Source organism: Atractosteus spatula, chromosome 13 (assembly GCF_055471065.1).
Source record: "Atractosteus spatula isolate fAtrSpa1 chromosome 13, fAtrSpa1.hap1, whole genome shotgun sequence".
NCBI classification, from domain to species: Eukaryota; Metazoa; Chordata; class Actinopteri; order Semionotiformes; family Lepisosteidae; genus Atractosteus; species Atractosteus spatula.
In genome coordinates this window covers 33,760,864-33,777,989 of record NC_142718.1, presented here as the reverse complement: position 1 = coordinate 33,777,989, position 17,126 = coordinate 33,760,864, and the positions used below count along the sequence as shown (strand labels likewise).

The following is a 17,126-nucleotide window of genomic DNA, read 5'->3' as shown; positions in this document are numbered from 1 at the left end:
TTGCTTCTTTCCAGTCAGAAATCTCATTTTTACTCAAGGTTGTAACTTGCACACCATCATCTGGACACTCAGTTTATAACAGGTGATGTTCTATTATGGCTGTCTATTAAAAATAAGAACTTCAGATGCTGCCTGCATGGCTTAATTTCACAACACTTGAGGAAAGTGTTATGAAATACATTGTTATTTAATAAATAGTGTTATAAATGAATGTTGTCCTACCAGATGTTACGGTGTTGATATTGCTTTACTGATTTTAGTAATGCTCCATTTAATGTGTCTAGATTGTGATGTTTGCCATGTTAAAAAAGTAATGTCTTATGTCAAATACCCACTGTGCATTACATGTTAACATCTGTAGATGTTTGTACCACATCTTCCTTCTTAGTGACTCTTTTCCTAACTTTAGTCCTCTGCACATCTCATCTTTCCACCCTGATTCTGTAGATGAGAGTTTCTGTCTCACTTAAATACATAGACACCTCTTTTTAAAAAAAAAAACATTTCCTGAGCAGTTAAAGCATTTTTATTCATAATGTCGTGCATACATGGCCGCATTTATGATGCATGAATTTATTATATAAATGTAGATAAAGGGCAGAAGATGTTTATTTTATTCTTAAATTTGGTGAGCTAGAAGCTTTTAATTGCAAAACGGCATGAGGTTTTGTGTTCCAGCTGTGTCTACACCCTGCAGTTATTGCATGCTAACCCTGTAGAAGATAAGACTACATTTGCATGCGACTTGTGAACTATGCACCTACCCTGACTGAACTCCTCCCCTTCCATACCTTTGACATCGCCACCTTTCCCTGGTATGTGAACAGTGTCTTGTGTGTGTTCAGCTGGATGTTCAGCAAGCAGGTTCATCCTCAGCACAGAGGATAATAAAGTTCATAATCAATAAACCTAGAAGTCTTGATTTGACTACTGTTTTTTATTTCAGGTGAAAATGTTTGTTAATTGTACTTTTAAATACTGTTGATTGTTCATGTGGAGCAATTTAGAAAGGAAATACTAAACCTACGATAATACATAAAATGTATATTATAGTCAACTGGAAGTGGTTTCTTATAAATTAAGGACCTGATGATTAATGTAGGTTTTTCCAGGTAAGATTAGTCATTTCAGCTCTGAAAATGGTGGTTGGAGAAGTGTTTTCTTCCTGTAGTTATATACAGAATTTACTGCAATTACAGTATAAGATGGGTAGAGGCACAGTGGAAGTTTAAAATGGAAGTTTTTGGTACTAAACATCTTTTCCACTTCCGTTTGTTGTTTTTTACTCTTTCAGAGATTCGACTGAGAAAGCTGGTTGACGAACGGGAGAGTTTAGTAGAGCAGGTGAGTCTAATGTGCTCCCTCATCAGCTGTTTTTCTTCTCAACAGAGAAGGTGAGACATGGGTTGGCATGAAAACGTGGATGAGTGAGGGAATCGGTCATGCAAAGTGGTGTGTGCAGTATTGGGCAAGATGGTTTATTCATTTAACTGATAAATTACTTGTATACAGACTACTGAATATCAGCAAAAGAAATATGTACAATAAAGTTATGTGATGTTAGCATTACTTACATCACTTATTATGTGTAACATAGTGACTGTTCTCATGGTCAACCTTTTAATTGCTTCCGGTCATTCATGTCTAAGACACAAGCACAGCTACATTTGAAAGTAATACTGCAGTTTAGAGTTGTTTTTAATATTGATGAGTATGCACTAATATGTACTCTACTGGTTTTGTGAAAATATGTCCAACATATAGCATGAGTAATTATGCTGTTATTAATTTAACATTATTAGATTCTGTATTATAAAATTAAGACCAATTTGCAGTGGTGTTTGGTACAGTCTGTATTGAATACCTAGAGAGATAGATGGTAGGGGACAGTTTTTAAACCATCTCCAACCTTGTAGTGCCTTCAGTTGGCGGTTTTTGTCCACTAAGTACAATCTCATCTGTCCCGTGTGTTGCAGGTGAGGAAGCTTAAGGCGCAGATTGAGGACAAGCAGAAGAATGGGACAGGGGAAAGTGCAGGAACTGAGAACACCATTCTGGAAAATGGCACAGATGTGCACGTCCTAGATTTACAGAGTAAGATTTGCTCAGAATATGACTGACAAAAATCAGTCATTCTTTCTCTGGAGTGAAATGCCTTGTTTACTATTTGATTGGGTTGATTAATAAACTTTGCATGGTAAAACCCACCCAGTTTAAAGGTCAAATGTGGTTGATGTGCAGTTACCGCATTTTAAACATTGGAGATCTAATGTGGGATTAATCTGAGATCTGTTTTCTAAATATTGATTTTTCTCCAGTTCACTAAAACCTGTTAAACCTGAAGCTTTCTAATTGAATTTTATGTGATTTTTGTGTTTGGTCTTTCTTAGGAGATGCTAACAGGCAAATTAGTGACCTGAAATTCAAGCTAGTAAAATCTGAACAGGAAGTAACGGCTTTGGAGCAAAATGTAAGTACTTGAGCAATTCAGTAAAATACTTTGAATGAATTAGAATGTAATAATTCATAAGAGTTGTACAGGCTTTTTGGTTCATTTGTTGAAAAAGTAAGACGATTCTATGTCTCTTGTAGAGACTATTCTGACTTTTGCTTAGACCTTTTACTTCTGAAGTCTCCTTAATGACTTTTATTTTACTAAACTGAGTTTTCTTAGTAGGTCACTTAAGTAGGTTTCCTCATTCACCAGATTGTCATGTTAACAGCTGTATCCATAGTTAAGGATACCTGTTTCTAAAGCCCATGATGAATTAAGGGCATTTAAAATTCCTTTATGTAGTTATTGCACATGAAACAATATACACAATGATTTAAAACTGACTAGATTTGTAAACTGTTATATTTTTTGTAATTACTCTATATCGCAGTTGTATTTTGTTCAAATAATCACATTTAACATGAATTGTTTTGTCCTGTAATTGTAGGTAGCACGATTGGAAGGCCAGGTGTCCCGGTACAAATCTGCTGCTGAGAATGCTGAAAAAGTAGAAGATGACCTTAAAGCTGAGAAGCGCAAACTACAGAGAGAGGTAATATAGGCTGTCTCTGTCCCTGTGCTTTTCTAATAGCAGCCAGTGACCGAGAGACTAGGGCACAGGGTTCCAATTGTCATTTGCAATTTATTTCTTTACATTTGTTGTTTCTTTCCTGTTTCCTTTGTGCTTTCTAGCTCCGTTCAGCGCTGGACAAGATTGACGAGCTCGAAGTGAGCAACAGCCACCTTGTAAAGCGTCTGGAGAAGATGAAAGCCAACAGGAGTGCACTATTGTCCCAGCAGTAACGACAGCTTCTGAGCACTGCAGACCAACAACCGATGGAACATCTGAAATGATGCGTTTGTAACTCAGTGCATTTCATCATATCAGGCACTATTTAAAAACCTAGAAAAAAGCGAAAAAGATTAATAATGTAATTGCACACACGCGCTTTGTGCCACTTTTCATCACAGTATTTTATTTAAAATAAATAAACCACTTACCAAGCAGCACCCCCAGCAATATCCTCATGGTGTTCTGGGTGGCAGGTAAACTTTGTGCCTCGCTTCTTGAAATCACATGCAGGTCATAGTGGGAGGATCTTGACCGATGTCACTAGTGCAGGGAGGTGCAAGTCTGGAACCACTCAAGTGCTCTGGGTTTGGGAACAGGGAATTCGCTGAACTGGAGTGTCAGTTCAGTACTCCAGTCAGCAAGAGGGTTTACTAGCCAGACGGCTTGTGGAGGGTTAACATGAAAAGAACATGCCTACATATCATTGTTTTCCTCTTTACTGTACCTTCAGAACCAGTTCAGGTATCTGCAGTGGAGTGTCTTCCTGTGTCAGATGTCATCCCCCTTCCTTAAACTGCACACTGCCCCTTACCACCTGCTCATCCTTTTTGCAACATCTGGTGCTGTAGATGCAGGTTGCCCCTTTTCTAGTCACACATTATGATGCTGTTGCTTTGTACCATACAGACACCTGTTGTCAATACAGGAGAGCGATGAAGGGTCTCTGTAGGTCAATCGCTACTGATTAGAATGAGGATTTTTTTGTTTTTAAGGATGGCATTAAATTTTTGTTCTTGTTTTCAATGTTTGTTGTAAGAGCAATGATGAAACTTTGTACCTCTCTCTGCAGTCCATGTAAGCCAAACTGTGTGATTTTTTTTTTGTGTTGTGTTGTGAAGTTATTTTGTTACATTCGTATGTTAAAGTGGTTATAGCTTATGTAGTCAACAGGGCAATAAAACTAGACAAACAATGGCATTTGCCCTGGGCCTTCCTCTGACCATGAGCTATATACCCTTTTATTTTTTTCACAAAAGAAAACGCATCATAGCCATCACTACAGAACATATATCAGCACTTATTTCACCAGCTTTCAATGTCTCAGAAAGTCTTTGAAAATTACGTTTGTCCTGCTATTTTGTAAAAAAAACAATCAAAAATAATGTAAATTGCAATAATATTGACTCAGAGCTGAATGTATTGGTTGTTGGATTACTACTCAATTCAGCAGCCTGACTCAATCAAAATAAAATATAAAACAGAAGCATAGAACAGCATCCCACCTCTCACCATAAAACAGTATGAATCATTTAATGCCTCAAGGAAACCAGGAAGATCTGATGGTAAGATCACTCACATATGGGTGATCAGAAGTGTGCGCTCGGGAAAGTCTGCCACTCCAGTGTTGTTGATGATTGTCTGGCTCTGGAGAGACTACAAATGTAAAAATGGTGTTTACAGAGCTTTAAAAATGTTGGAAATGTGTAATCATTGTGCAATATTTAAAATGTCTATTAAAGGTTAAATAGAAATTAAACTGGAAGAGTGTGTTCTGGAGATCTGCCGTATTGTATACATGGCATATGCTACTTTTGAAATGAAAGTGAATGAAAATGTCTTTGTGTCAAGGGTAAAGGGTTTTTTTATTACTTTTGGCATTTAAACAAGAATTCCTACCTTTTTTTTTTAGAAAAACTAAACAACCTTGTAGTCTGGACAATCTGTTTTATTTTCCTTCAGAATACAAAAAGGGCAATTTTCATGTAGAGGTAAACCTTTTTTATAAAGTTAATAATACTTTTACTATTTCTTGTTGCCCTCACCAGATTATAATCCATTTATGCACCACTGTTTCAGAAAGAGCATGGGACGAAGTACTTGTTATCTCTGAATATGAGTGACAATGACAGATTTCACAGTGAGAAACTACCTCTATTGTTTGAAAGTGAATATTTTAGTCTATCAATATTGTTCCTCCGTACACAGTGACTGCAAAAAGGTAAGTTAAACCTGAAGAAGACCAAAGAAAAAAGTAGCTTCCAAAAATTATATTTAGAAATAAAACTTTATGGAATTTAGGAGATTCGCTATTCTGATGATGCAAAATTGCTCTTTGTTATGATAAACTCTTCTTATATATTTGTGGCCCAGTATTTCACTTTCTAATTGTAAGAAATACGTATGGTTGTCTGTTATCTTTTTCGATGGTTTTGAAAGAATAGCGGATTCGTTGCGTTTATCAAGATTCAAAATAAATGGAGATCGCTGTTGGACCTCCAGTTGCAGTACAGTTATTGGTCTTTAGGGAGCAGCACAGTAACGGGCCGCTGTGTTGAGTATTCTGTCCCGAGGAGCTTCCTTGACAACCAACCCTGGCAACATGTAGCCACTTTGCAGGAGGTACTGTAATCAAATACGTGAAACTATAGATACACAATTGGTGTAAGCAGGTTGAGCTAATTTATTAACATTGATCCTGCTTGTGAAACCTTAACAAGCGGAACACTCTGTATTTTGCTTATTTACATATTTATTTTTAGTTTTTAAATTGCAATTTCGATTACAAAACTCGGTGAGGCGGAGTTGCCGGGCGACTGTGCCTGTAAACAGATGAGTTCCTGATCAGAAAAAAAGTTGCTGTCCCCGAGTCGTGTAAAAGCATCGCAATGAAAGATAAACTTTAAATTCTTTATTTGGACTGTACACACGAAACACAGCAATGGATACTCAGGTATGTAACCTTTAATTTTTAAACGTTAACATTGGATTACTTGTAGGTAGGTTAGTTAATGAATTCTTAAGCGGGGATGTGTGCGGACTGTTTTACAGTACTGTAGATCTAGTAACAGCACCCGAACTTCAGAACTTGGGGAAGCGGATACATTGGCCCAATTTAAGACGGTAATTAGTTAATTTATTTTCTTAAAAAAGTTCAAATAAAAAAAAACGTAGACACCATCTAATACTAGAATTGGACAGCTCCAGTTTAGATTTTAGAAAATTGCATTTATTCTCCATTTTCTACTTGATACGTTGAAATTCAAAAGATAACCGCAAAAGGAATGCAGAATCAGTTGTTAAAGTGTAAAGAATGACGACATAGAGTACGTTTGAGCAGTTTTGTATTTCCTACTAGACTACTATACCATTATTTAATTAAGAATGAAATTAATATATAATTAAATACATATACAATATATATTCAATTGAAATATTATTTTAACTACCTATAATACATATTTATGTTCAATTAAGTTGTTTGTTGAGCTCAGTGTTATTGTCGTTTTATACCAGGGAGCCATGTCAATAACTCAATAATGGTCATACAGGCTCTTAATCATCTGTTTCTGATTTCTCATTAAATTTTAATGTTAAATACAGTATTTAATTTCACTTTATAATACACATAACAGATCACAGTTTCATTTCTTCTGCATTTTCTTTGCAGAATTCTTCATACCTCAAGACAAAGGCATCCAGGAATCCTGTTCAGCTTTTACCTCAGCTGCCACAGGTGGGCAAATACAATTCACAAGACATCCTAAAACAGATGCAGAGATTAAGATTTATTTACATTCCTTATGTTTTAAATATTTTACAAATAGAGATATTACTGTGTGATGATCCCAAATAAAATACATAACAAATCTTATGTTCTGGTATCCTGGAAGAACATTGTTTTCTCCTATACTACCTGTATATACATGTGCCAATAAAAACTTTTTCAAAGACAATGGGCAGTGGAGAGAGAGTGCTGACCAAGGGTCCCCACTCAAGGGTGTCCCGATGTCATAGGTGTACCAGTCAGCCTGGGGCAAGGATTTACAGACATTTACACAACCAGAATGGAAGGTGAAAGAATCCAAACAGAATCTACAAGGGAGATTACACAGGGAGTAGAGTCAAAAAGAGAACTCATGGAAAAGCACCAGGTAATTGGAGGAAAAAGATACAAGAAGTAAAAGTCCTGGGATCACTGAAACATGGCTAACAGAGAGTGATGGTGACAAATGCTGTACAGTATTAGGGGATTCTATTACTGTAAAAAAAATACTGTACAGTATTAGGCAGATTCCTTTGACACAGGAAAGAGAGAAAAGGTAAAGGTGTAGTGCTACATTAAGAAGCATTCCGACACAGGAAGGTAATCTAGATCAATCAAGAATCTCGGAATCTACACTATATGGGTCAGACATATGAAAATCATTCAAAAGGCATAGGATTAGATAGAATTATGTGAATCAGATATTTGAATTTATGCAATACATACAACATTCAGATATTAATTATACTATATAATCAATAAGCTATATATCACATATGTGTAAAGAACGAAGTGTTCAGAGATTTGAATGTTTCTTCACATAGATTGAAAAAAAAACATTAGGGATGCCAGTAGCTGAAACTGAAAAGGTAGACTTAGCTAATGCTTCTTTGTTCAGTTTGACAAATTCAATTCCAGTGTGGAATCATTAGAGAATGAAGGCAATACTTTATTATATACAGCTTAGAGCACAGAACAAATTAATCTCATGAGTAATCAATGCCCGGAAAAGAGTGACTCAAATGGTTCAATAACTCAGAAAGACAAAGAAAAAATTCTAACCACAAAATCAATTTATAAAATAAATAAAAAGAACAGGATCCGGTAAAAATAAATATAATGAATATATTAGAAAGGCCAAGAGTGAGATGGAAAAGAAAATGTAACAGAACGGGTCTGCTCAACCTGTGGCCAGTCTACTCTGTTGCAGTAGCTTGATACAACTGGTGCCAAAATTGCTATATTGATCTAATGATTTATCAATTAAATAATTAATGGACTGTCTATAGCAAAATCCCACTATATAGTGGATTGAAATGGCTGTGGGTTGAACACTGTAGTTCAGCAGTAGTTATAAACCAGCAAACCTAACTTCTATTATATCTAAGGTTATGGAAGCCAGAGTTAATGTAGGGAATTAATTTTTTGGCAATAGGATTCCAGGGGGAAGTTACCACGGATTTAGAAAAAAAAGTATAGCTTAGCTAATGCTAGAGTTCTTTGAATAAGTAACAGCAGACATGGATACAGTTATGGTATATTTAGTTTTTCAAAGGCCTTAATAAAATCCCTCTTAAAAGGCTAATTCTCAAATTACCGGCAACAAGCATCTAAGGATATGTATTTCAATTAAGAATTGTTTAACAGATAGAAAACAGATAAGCGGTGAATGTTCAAATTGAGGAGATATGCAGTAATCAGTGGAGTGCCACCTAATTAGTGGAGGAGATGTCTTGGAAAATGAACAGTGAAACATGAACCAGAGGACACAAGGTAAAATTATGTACAAATGTGTGGGGGTATGGAACAAGCTACTTAGCCATGTGGTTGTAACTAGTACCCTGTCTTCCTCCAAGAAATGGTTGCATGAGACCATGGGATCAATCAACTACTAACTACAGTACCAAATGGATCTGATGGGTTGAATGGTTTCTCTTTTTTGGAATCTTTCTTATGTTCCTATCATGTTTTGAGTTAAGCATTCCAACGTTTGGTTGGAACATTTCACTTCCTTAAGGATTTAGTGTTTCCTGTATTTTGTCCTTTTAGATTCGCTCAAAGCCCCAGTGGCAGGCCACATCACCAGGTTTCCTTCTGCAAACCCAGATCAAAGACAAGGGACAAGATGGGCTGTCTCTCAAAGCTAGCCTTCCAATCAGTAAGTGAGAAGGTGAACGTATGCCTAATACATTTGGCAACAGTGAATTTACTTTAATAATTATACATTTACTATTGTTTTTAACACATAAATCATAACACATTATATTAATGGGATTAGATGAGCATGCAGTTGACGACAAGCTGAACACAGAAGGGACAGATTTTACATGAAAGTGGAAACTTGAATTATTGTTTTAGAGAAGTGATTTAAAAAGTGTTAAAAGCAAAATAATACTTACATAATACATTAGACCCAAAGAACATTAGCCAACCAAAGACATTGTTGTGAGCCTTATTCTTTGATAGTTCACTGGTTTGAAATAATTTAAAGATTTTTAATTGGTTTTAAATTAACAATTTAGAATGAAGGATGAAACTATCCACCTTTGTATTTGAAGACACTTTCTGTTGTATGAGTACATCTTTTCTGTCCCGTACTTGTACTTGTTAACACTGCCACGTCTTCTGTGCAACAATGTGTCACACCTCTTGGCAAGGTAATCATTTTAAACAAATGTAATTCTTATATTGAGGATTACTTTAATATAAGGTAGCAGCAAAACCACTTTAAGCCTAATCTCATCAAATCTCATAAGGTAAGCAATGCTGGGTGAGGACAATACTGGGATGGGAGAAGGAAAACTAAGTCACAAGTAGTAGTGGTGTTGGTGGACAAGTAGGTGGATGTTTTCTTTGATATTTTGGACTAAAATTTCTAGTCCAGTACACAAGTGTGCTAACCACTGTGCTGTAGGAAAGCCAAGTTTCAAATTACATGTCAAATTGCAGTCTTGACTACTCAGTCACTAAATATTACATGACAGTTTTTGTAAGAATAGGGGTATTAATCCTAGTGTGCTGGTTAAATTCATCATGATCTTAGAGATTCTGGCTGTCCTATAGTTACCCATTAATTCAGTTGTTTAAGGAGTTTCTCACCTTTCGGCTGTGTAGTTGGGCTGCTGGCACAGAGTGGTGACTGCACTTTAGTAGGTAGATGATGTGAACCTCTCCAATATGTAAAGATCCTTTGGGGTGGAAAGCTTTATAAAAATAATTAATATTGAATACAAAAAGAGCGAATATATTGTGTGCTTACATTTTTAGAAGAACTTTTAATAAAGGTTTTCATAAAACATATTTGTTAAAAATGCATGTACTGGGTATTCAAGGTAATATGTGCACTTTGAATGAAAATCTCTATTGGTTAGAAAATAGAATGTACAGATAAGGGGTGAATGCTCATATTGGGTTGATGTAATTAGAGGAGAACCACAGGGATGGTTCTTAGAATCAGTGATCTTAGAATCAATGCTTTTCCTAATTTATATCAAATATGTATTTATAGTAGACAGTCAACCTCACAGATGATATTAAAATTTAAGGACTAGCAAGCACTATTGTAAACTAAAAAAGACTTAGACAAAATTCGAGACTGGGTAAACACCAGAGATATTATATTTTAGTAAAAATATAAATTTGGTAAAAATATAAAGCAAATAATCTGAATATGCACTATATAAAATGTAGTATAAATATAAATGTGATGCTTTGTGAACATTTTACAGTGCATTAGTAATAAGTAATTTAGAATGTTGTGATTAATTTGATTAACCACATTAGAAAAATATATTGCTACTTTGGAATCACTACAGTTAAGTAATACAGCCAAATAATTATCTGGGTTCAAAGGAACATCCTACACTGACAGGCTAAAATAATTGAATATTTTTTATCTTCAACAGAGGAGTCCACATATACAGTATTTTATGTAATATATTGATATTTTCCTATGACGCAACTGGAAGAGATCCTTGGATAACTAAGTTACTAGCAGCCAAAGGAAATAAATGGGCCACATGATCTTCTCTCATTTGCAATGTTTCTTATGTTTTTTGCTTTGTGCAGGAAATGTCCTTGGACATAAGCGCAGCCGGGCCTGGGAGGGGTCTGGAGGCCCAGGAAGCAGTCGGACTGCAGAATATGGAACTGTGGCCGAGCCATCATCTTCCAGACTGCGCAGCAGCACACACACCCACCCTAAGAAGGACCGTGAGCAGTTCCGCAGTGCACTTGTCAACATAATCATGTGAGGGCTTAAAATTAGGCGGTGGACTCACTTTACCCTCTATACATCAAGGTTTTCTGATTTTAAATAAAACTGAGTACTTCTATCATTTGAGCAAACCCTACTTTTTTATTAGAAAACATGTTCCCAATGGTCTAATTACATGTACGCTGGTATGCTGCTGAAATAAGACAAACGTTTATTTTAATTGGATGGCACAGTGGCATGTTGGCTAGTACTGTTGCCTTATAGCTCCAGATTCCTGGGTTTGATTTGGGCTTTGGGTACATTACTGTTCAGAATTTGCATGTGTTAAGGACCCTACCTCATTACCCTGACTCCCAAAGGTAAGGCACAGGGAATTCTCTCTGCCCTGAGTCTGGTATTGAATATCAGTTGAATTGATATGTAACAGAATTTAAATCTGACTTGTATGGATAATGCACCTGGTTTGATTTTATTTAGATTCATTCTGGTTAACAAATGTTTGCTTTTGCTTCAGATGCATTACCATGGTCCAGACATGGTGGGGAACATGGGGTTACATCCCATTATGTGACCTTTAAGTGTGTTCATTAAATGTATATGTCTTCCATCCCAGTCCGTCATACATTTTTGTTTATGAGATGTGATTTCATTTTGATTTTTATCTTGAGTTGAAATAATAAAATACTACCCAGCCTACTTTATGTCAGTACTGTATATGATTCATTCTATTGTGCAAATTGTGGAATAATGTTGAAAACTATGAGAAGAAAAGTCACACGTGGACAGGTATACATTCTGACCCAATATACAATAATTTTTATAATTTTAGGCAGCAGGACTCTGCTACTGGACACCCTTGTGCTCTAGATGACACACAGGCCCCATCCTCTGGATCTCCAACATCTATTGAAAAAGATATTTTGGTATGAAGATAAACTAAAAATTCTAGACAAGATAATCCTATCACTACATTGTAGTCACTGTTTTTCATATCTACAGGATCACAACTTTTCGTCTTTGACTATTGCACTTAAACTACATTATGGTCTGTTATTATTTCTTTCATAATATTCTTGGCTTGTCAGAGGTACTACTATTACATCCACAATGGCATTGACACTGAGCATGTGGCAGCTATGGAGGACTCCTGGCTGGAGAATGTTTTGGCTCTGGTCCCAGCCCGTCTGAAAAGCTTGAGTGATACCATTGAAGCACTCTCTGATGAAATGAGAGAGGATTACTTGCTTAGTGTAAAGAAAGCCATTGGTAAGCAAGTCTCCTTCTTATCTTTTTCAGTTATGCTTAAAGCTTCTATCATTATAACTTAATTGTCTTTGTTGTGTAACAGACCGCCTTTGGCATTATGAGGCACTGTTATGTAGGACCATTTCTATTGAGTGTCAGTCTATATGTGTCTGTGTCTACATGTCAAATTAGGCAATTCCATCTGACTTTACATTGATAGATTTTGTCTCTGTGTTTTCAGTGGATTTTGTTCTTAGGGATCCCAGGGAAAAGGATGAAGCTAGTGTGAAAGATCTCCCCCCACATCGAGCAGAGTAAGTAGAACACTAACAGATCAAATACAGATTCATTTTATCTTCATACAAAAGTTTCCTTTCAGTTTCATTTCCACATAGCGATTGTTCTTCCAAAGTCTACCCGTAACATCCGCAACCCTATAGGGGTATACTGTTTTGTGTACTAGTAAATATGTCTATAAGAATATCTTACCATTTTCAGAATGATAAAAAACATAAATATATTAAAAAACAGCAAAGGACAATGGCACAAGAAGAACAGACCAATGATACAAACCCAGTATGATTTAGTTCAGAATTACAGAAACATGTTATAATAGTTCAGGTGGGTAGCTGCGTTGGCATGCGTAGGCTGAAAAGGAACAAGTAATAACATGTTTCATGCTGAAAAGAGAAGAAAGAAAAACACAACGTTTCGGCCGTGGAGCCTTCTTCAGGTGTATTATTGAAAAGCCTTCTTCACACCTGAAGAAGGCTCCACGGCTGAAACCTTGTGTGTTCTTTCTTCTCTTTTCAGCATGAAACGTTATAGTTATTTCCACCTAAGTGATTAGAACTATTAGTCAGTTTTTTGCTTTTGTTTTCAAAAACTGGTTAAATGTAACATACTAATTATTTATGACAATAAAAATGTGAAGGTCTGTAGGCACCCACTCTAAATACAACTGTAGTTACAAGCCTGCTACTTCCACCACTGTTACCAGCAATCTTCATCATTATGATCATCATCATCATTATCATCAAATAATCTTAGTTAAAAGTGACTGAATATGAAGTAGTACAGTATTTTTATTTTTCTAGACTGAACTAAAATATTATCCAGGTTGGAGTATTTTCTATAATGACTGTACTACATTAACACCTTTACCTTTCAGAATGGAGGTGGTGCCAAAACCTTGGAAGAAGTCATTCCTTTTGGCTCAGAAAATCGTGAAGGATAAGCTGAATGCTATAAATCCCACTATGCTATCAGTGCTGGATTTGTGGCATGTCTCTTTCAAGTATGCATGCTCAGTCTTATTTTTCTTTTTCCCGTAGAGTTAAGGAAGAGAAGAAGTTTGTTGTTACTTTAAACATTATCATTATCAAAATGTTTTTTCTATCACAAGGTGAAAGAATATGTTACCTAAGTTTTAAGATGTGTTTCTCTCTTACACCCTTTTTTTGCTCACAGAAACCTGCGGTTGATTGATGTGGAGGAGTTCCACAACAGGCAGGAGTCCCTGGAACTATCTATTTTTCAGCAGCTGGTCATGAGGCACATAGAATCTGCCAAAGAGACTTTACTCAAAAAGTATGGCTTCAGACTTATCACCAAAGAATAGAGGTTACATTGTAAGATTAAACCTGAGGAAGGGTGGATATTAATGTAAACATTTCCCTTCAAATCTCAGTAGTGTGGTGGTGATCACTTTTGATATTCATAGAAGAATATTTCATAGGACTGTCACATTTAACAGTTAATGTAAACCGAACTGTTTATGTCTTTAGGTGGTTTCCAGAAGTTCAACATATATATTATCAAGGTAACAAACGGAAACTTGTCCCTAGCAACAGCAACAGTGCCAAACTGCAGTCCTTTTTCAATTGTGCTGCAGCCCTGATGACGGAACAGTTGCAGAATTTAGCACTGGATTCCATCCAGGACTACACAAACCTCATCGCTCAGTCTCCTGTAAGCACCGTGCACTAATCTGTACAAAATAAATCATGCAGTGTAGTTTTGTAGAGTCTACACGTAGACCACTTTGACTTAACATAAGCTTTATGTTTTTACATAAATACAAAATAAAATTGTTTCAGCTACACTCTTGTGTTAATCGTTAAAACAAACACACAAACCTTTTTGGGATTAAATAGTGCTACATTTAGAAATGAGGCAAACTTCATTTGTTTTAGAATTCTCTGAAAATCTAAATAAACATGTACTGTAAGTTGACTATGCAAAGCAAAGAATCCAAAGTACTTTTCTTGTAAGATAATAGTTTTATTTGCTTATTTTGTAGGATTCAGTTCGAGCTTTTGAGCATCCAGGATTCATCATGAGGCTAGTATTGGACAACACAAAAATCATCTTTGAACCAGATTTTAAAGACTTTGAGATTGTTCTGCTCAGCGTTTATGAAATCATGCTAAAAGCCATCAGCTTAGTACCACGGGTGGAGACTAAACTGTATTCCGAATGGGTAGGCAGAGACCTTTCCTTTGAGCCAATCTGTGTAGAGCAATGTTCGTACATTTGTTTTTGGAACTTCATAATACTTTACTAGGAAGCACCTATTCAGAGTAATCCCTGCCAGAGGAAGAGTTACAAAATACTAACTACAGGGGTGTGAATAAATGTGACCCTTATATTTTCTGGACATGAATTCTGGCACATATAACTTTTTTAGCAAATTACATTATCCAATCTGTAAGTTTTTCTATTATTTGATGTTTATCTTTCCTATTTCCTCAGGTATTACTGTATTTTGAGGAGATAGAATATAGTATATAACAGAGAATAGAGGTGACAGGTGTGAAAGAAGAACATATTCAAAAAGAAATTGAATGGATATTGCACATATATTAACAATCATAAATGCCAATTCTGTGTGTACAGTGTGTGTTTGAGCACTTACGATCTTTATCAGATTAGTTATTAAAGTGAGGGGGAATAATTTTTTTATCAAGTTTTTCTTGGTTCACAAAGATTTTTTAAAGCAACAGGGAATGTGTTTTTGTGAGATGTCCATGAGAAATATGTATACACAATGTCAGATAACTACAGAATAGTTTGGTAAGGTATCAAAGATATTGCAACAGGGGCAGTTGATTTTTCAACACTTTCTTATCAGTGTTTGTTCTTGTCCATTTCTTAGCCTGGGACGAGGACAGGGAGCACTCTGAAGCCCACAGTCCTGCCAGAGATCCTGGAGAACAAGAAAGAGGTGGTGAGAACTGTTATCGAGAAGGAGAGATCTGGTCCTGTGGAGCACATACGTCTCTATGACAAATACATCCTGCTGGTAAACAAGCAAGCTGAGCAGGATGTGGAGCAGTTCTTGCATGAGGAGCATTCCTTTGAAGACACCATGAGCGAGGTCACCAAGTACCAGCAGTTAGCCAACGAGATCCAGTACAGTTCTATCAAGGTACCAGGCTCTGAGTGTTATCTGTGAATATAAGCCTTGCAAAGACCAGTAAATATATATCAAGAATCTTTTTCTTTTCACATTGCACTTTGTTTGTTAACATTATTATTTTTTTTCTATTCTGAGATTATTTATAAATAGCCATAGTACTGTAAGTAATATACTGTAATAACAGCAGTAAGGCAGATGAAAAACAATAAGAGTACAGAGATGTTTTTATTGCTTTGTTGCAGGTGATCCGTCTGGGGATGTTTGAATTACACTGTGAAGAACTCATCAGAGCTCTTGTCAAGCGAGCTGAGGGCCTGTGTAACAAAATAGTAGCCAAGATGATGAAAGATCACCAGGACATAAACCAAGCGTGAGTTAGAATAAAGTACTAATACAGTGCCAAGAAAGTAAAGGGACTGCAGCAGAACCAGAATACTGTAGTTGTAACTTTTATTTTAAAGAATACATTTTTTATATCATGATTACCTTTTATAATTAGGGAAAATGAAACAGGACTGAAAAGCCTAGTACCAGTCATTTTAACGGATTCTTGCTCAGGAATGGAGTATAAATTATTAAAAGTCATGTATTTTGTTTAATGTGTACAGTGTGTGCTTTGCGTGGGGTGATAATGATTATGATGAATACATGTAAAACTAGATTTGTCTCATTCTTTTCTTCATTTTTTATCACAGGCTGTGTAATGAATTTGAAAAGATAGCAGAGAAAGCATTGAGTACTCCTCCAAACACTCAGGAGCTAATGGAGCTCAAGGTAAATCACAGCAAAATAAGCATCTAAAGCAGAGGGTAGATGTGTGTGACTTTGTTCTTTAATAATTTTATGTTTACAGTTTACAAGTAATCTGTGAATGGCTTTGTTTATATATGGGGTAGTTTTATGTGCTACTCACACTGCTGACTCGTCTCCTGCCTTTGCAGGCATATGTGAGCAAGGTGGAGTCCCAGTTTATGCCAGCACTAGAGAAGAGGCTGGTGGAGGCCAAGAACCGCCTCTCCTTTCTGGTGGATTATGCCACTTTCTCTCCTGTGGAAATGCGCCTCAACAGCAGCACTTTTCAGTGGCACTCTCGTATGCCTGAGGTGTTCGAAGAACACCAGCAGATTGTTAAAGCGAAGACTGAACAGTATCAGGACGGACTCAAGGTCAGACTTCCAAAAGGCCCCTGGACCTAATTTTCTCTCTCCTGTGCTGGTTAAACCCAGTACTTTCTTCACCACCACCATCTCAATTACTGCACATTGGCCTTTCACATTCTGTTTTTCTGTCTATGTTTCTGTATTGCCTGTTATAATCTGTCTATACATGTAGTGTGAAATATATGTAATTAACAGATCATGTATAGATCCAATAGATTTCAAGTTTTGTATTTGTATTGTCTCTAAAGTGACA

The 17,126-nt window shown here is 36.2% G+C and overlaps 2 protein-coding genes across 3 annotated transcripts in view; both read left to right on the top strand.

Moving 5' to 3' along the window:
- The window catches only part of lrrfip1a (leucine rich repeat (in FLII) interacting protein 1a), a 70,901-nt gene extending 66,069 nt beyond the window's left edge, over positions 1 to 4,832 (top strand). For both annotated transcript variants that reach the window (XM_088931344.1, XM_088931343.1), the window contains 5 exons: positions 1,295 to 1,344; positions 1,977 to 2,094; positions 2,391 to 2,470; positions 2,943 to 3,047; positions 3,188 to 4,832. In XM_088931344.1, the coding sequence (XP_088787470.1) occupies positions 1,295 to 1,344; positions 1,977 to 2,094; positions 2,391 to 2,470; positions 2,943 to 3,047; positions 3,188 to 3,298 (464 nt within the window). In that variant the 3' untranslated portion in view covers positions 3,299 to 4,832. The remainder of the gene's footprint in view (positions 1 to 1,294; positions 1,345 to 1,976; positions 2,095 to 2,390; positions 2,471 to 2,942; positions 3,048 to 3,187) is intronic.
- A 1,087-nt stretch (positions 4,833 to 5,919) lies between these two features.
- The window catches only part of dnah7 (dynein, axonemal, heavy chain 7), an 81,359-nt gene continuing 70,152 nt past the window's right edge, over positions 5,920 to 17,126 (top strand). Inside the window, exons 1-15 of the mRNA XM_088930760.1 lie at positions 5,920 to 6,018; positions 6,736 to 6,801; positions 8,881 to 8,989; positions 10,900 to 11,080; positions 11,877 to 11,970; positions 12,133 to 12,313; positions 12,534 to 12,606; positions 13,464 to 13,589; positions 13,763 to 13,882; positions 14,080 to 14,263; positions 14,595 to 14,774; positions 15,450 to 15,722; positions 15,956 to 16,083; positions 16,409 to 16,487; positions 16,655 to 16,879. Coding sequence (XP_088786886.1) covers positions 6,007 to 6,018; positions 6,736 to 6,801; positions 8,881 to 8,989; positions 10,900 to 11,080; positions 11,877 to 11,970; positions 12,133 to 12,313; positions 12,534 to 12,606; positions 13,464 to 13,589; positions 13,763 to 13,882; positions 14,080 to 14,263; positions 14,595 to 14,774; positions 15,450 to 15,722; positions 15,956 to 16,083; positions 16,409 to 16,487; positions 16,655 to 16,879 — 2,031 coding nt within the window. The 5' untranslated portion in view covers positions 5,920 to 6,006. The remainder of the gene's footprint in view (positions 6,019 to 6,735; positions 6,802 to 8,880; positions 8,990 to 10,899; positions 11,081 to 11,876; positions 11,971 to 12,132; positions 12,314 to 12,533; positions 12,607 to 13,463; positions 13,590 to 13,762; positions 13,883 to 14,079; positions 14,264 to 14,594; positions 14,775 to 15,449; positions 15,723 to 15,955; positions 16,084 to 16,408; positions 16,488 to 16,654; positions 16,880 to 17,126) is intronic.